The sequence below is a fragment of the Macrotis lagotis genome, chromosome 1 (assembly GCF_037893015.1).
Source record: "Macrotis lagotis isolate mMagLag1 chromosome 1, bilby.v1.9.chrom.fasta, whole genome shotgun sequence".
NCBI classification, from domain to species: domain Eukaryota; kingdom Metazoa; phylum Chordata; class Mammalia; order Peramelemorphia; family Peramelidae; genus Macrotis; species Macrotis lagotis.
Window position 1 is genome coordinate 233,143,695 of NC_133658.1, and position 3,197 is coordinate 233,146,891.

At 36.8% G+C, this 3,197-nt stretch overlaps 1 protein-coding gene across 1 annotated transcript; it reads left to right on the top strand.

The window, feature by feature from the left end:
• Positions 1-357: 357 nt before the first annotated feature.
• LOC141515423 (olfactory receptor 2AG1-like) lies at positions 358-1,302 on the top strand. The gene has a single exon (XM_074226970.1). It carries the CDS (start codon positions 358-360, stop codon positions 1,300-1,302), a length of 945 nt encoding a protein of 314 aa, XP_074083071.1.
• The last annotated feature ends 1,895 nt before the right edge of the window (positions 1,303-3,197 follow it).

Below are 3,197 nucleotides of genomic sequence, written 5' to 3' on the forward strand. Positions count from 1 at the left end.
ATAAAGTCATGAAGAAAAACTAAAAGAACAATGCCATCACATTATGCCAGATAGTTTAATAATTTTATGTGTGTTTGTACTCTAAAACAGTTCTGCTTAGATGTTTATATTTATGTATATATTTTAAAGCACTTTGTCACCCTTTACTGGCTCAATTTGATGGTAACATGTTTGTAAGCTGTTAGAAAAGCTTTTCAGAAAGTAAGTTCAATAATTGTTGTCAAGAATCCAGTTGACCAAAGAGAAATCTCTCACCCCATTTATTTATTGCCTATTGACTTTTGGTGATAAGATCATATGTTTACCATTTTCCTGGATTTGTCAGTCCTATTCCAATCTAGGATAAGAGTCTGAGCAATGGATCTCTGGAACACCACCTTAGGGAATGGTTTCATCCTCATTGGAATTCTCCAGGACAGTAAGCACCCTGGATTGGTTTGTGTCACAATTGCATTCCTCTACCTGGTGGCCCTGATCAGTAATGGCCTCCTGCTCCTGTTGATTGCAATGGACAAGCGGCTCCATGTGCCTATGTACTTCTTGCTCAGCCAGCTCTCTCTTATGGATCTGCTCTTTACAACTGTCATTTCCCCCAAAACACTAGTGGATTACTTTCGTGGACAGAGTACCATCTCTTTTTCAGGCTGTAGATTTCAGATGTTTATGATACTGACACTTGGAGGTGCTGAGGACATCCTGCTGGCTTTCATGGCATATGACCGCTATGTGGCTATTCAACATCCCCTGAATTATATGAGCCTCATGAGACCAAAAATTTATTGGTCCATGGTGGCCACATCCTGGCTTGTAGCTTCCTTGAATTCCCTTGTCCATACCACATACACTATGCACTTTCCTTTCTGCAGAGCCCGGGAGATAAACCACTTACTCTGTGAAATCCCTCCACTATTAAAGCTGGCATGTGCTGACACCACCAAGTACCAGTTCATGGTATACACAATGGGTGTGACATTCCTCTTCATTCCCCTTTCTGCTATCCTTACCTCCTATACTCTTGTTTTGACTGCTGTATTCCACATGCCTTCTACACAGGGAAGACAGAAAGCTCTCCTTACCTGCTCTTCTCACCTGACAGTGGTTGGGCTCTACTATGGAGCTGCTGTGTTCATGTATGTCCTGCCCAGTGCTTACCACAGCCCTCAGCAGGACAATATCCTCTCTGTATGCTATACTATTATTACTCCAACCTTGAACCCCCTAATTTATAGTTTGAGAAACAAAGATGTTTTGGGAGCTCTGAAGAAGGTGCTAGGGAAAGCCTCCTCAGCATCCAAACTGTAGGATGCTAAAGAAATCTTTGCTTGATGTTCCATCTGAAAGTCAGTAACAAGAAATTTCTCTTGCAGCTTTTTTCAAGTTGTCTAGAACATCTCATAGAGTACCAGAATTAAATTGTATCTTTTTTCTTACTTCGACATTACTGCATTCTATACATGAGGTTCAGGAGGTGAGAGGCATTTACAGAAGGGACAATAAGAGGTAAATTCTCGAGAGGTACAAAACAGTTTTATCCCCTGGTAAGAAGATAACAAAACTCACACTTCTTAACACATTCTAGACTTTTTTTAAGACATTGAAATCAAAATTAGCAGTATATAGTTTGAAGAATACATTTTCCCAATTTTGAAAACTAACATAAAAATTGTTCCTCTCCTGTCTTGTGACATTTTGCTCAATCTTTGTGATTTTTCAGACCATAAATAACAGCTCAGAATCACTTATGAGAATAAAATTCACTGTACAATAATTTCTCCCATAAATCCATTTAGCTCCTTTTTGGAGCTGTCAAGGAAGGGCGAATCCACTATTTCCAGAGGAAATTCACTTTTGGTTAATATATTAATGAGTTTTTACTTTTATCAAATAAAGTTAAGGGTCACCCATTGATCAATAGGAAGTATTTTATTAGGTATAAAAAGGAAGTTACATGCTAGAAATGGAGAACTTTTCAGAAGACATAATGGAAAAAGTCTTACAAGTTATCATGCATGGCTAGGAAAAATATGGACAATCACATATTGATAGCAAGAAATAACCTATAGATCTCCTCCACTGATGCATTTCAAAGTCAAGAATTAAAGCAAAACAAAACAAAAATGGCATGAGTTCTACAAGATAGACAGACTTGGATCAATTACTTTCCCATAAATATAAAAATAAATCTTGACTTGGATAATTGTTTGAGTGACATTTAAGAATTGGTGTTAAGAGGGTAAGTTAGATGCCTGGGATCATTATGGAGATCAAAATTAGGTACTGTTCATATTCAATAAATAAAAAATCCTGTATTTCTAGAAGTTGGTTTTGAGCTGTGCTATACACAATAAAAGCACTTCCCACAACTACTAGTTAGAGCAATGTGTGTTCGTTCATAAAGTAGTTTTATAGAATCCAACTCTCTTTTTTTATTATTGATTACTTTGGAATACCACTGTAAGTGATTGACTGGAGGAAGTTTATCTAGGTCAAACTTGCTGCATTTTGCCTCTCCTTCCAGTATCAATGAAATATCCTTGAAAGACATTAAAAGGACCACTAGATTTGTTGTTGAGAAGATCCAATTTCAAATCCAGTCTCAGACATATAAATTTTTGACATTGGGAAAATCATTTAATAGTTTTCTTAACAGTAAAATGGAGTTGATCATGCAGCATGGGAACAATGACACAGGACCACCCAGCATAGTGTGTCCTCATTAGAGAGGGTGATGTACTCTATAAACAAGGCAGAATGGAAACAACTCAAAGGAAACATGAGATATGTAAGTTTAAAATAACCACTCCAGCTGTTGACATGAACTCTTTGTTCCTGACCTGTGGTAGAGCATTCCAAGTTTATATTGGTCTGATCAGTGACAATTGTTCACATTATAACGTCTCTAACATCACTATGGTCTTCTTCAATAACAAAGGATAAGAACCGAACCATCTATAAAATGGGAATAACAAAACCATTTACATTTCTACATTGTAAATAATATATGTCAAGCACTTTGCAAACTATTAAGCACAATATAAATGCCGATTATTATCATAATAGCATTAAAATTTTACATTTAATGATATTGTGACTATAATGTTCTTCAAAAGTACAAGCTACATCTGCCTCTCATAACACAAATTACCTGCTAATGACTCAAAGCAGCTCAAAGCAGGTTGAAGAATAGTTGGGGAAGG

Excerpts from the sequence above, each read along its gene's own strand:
- LOC141515423 (XM_074226970.1), top strand. The coding sequence starts at position 358 with ATGGATCTCTGGAACACCACCTTAGGGAATGGTTTCATCCTCATTGGA.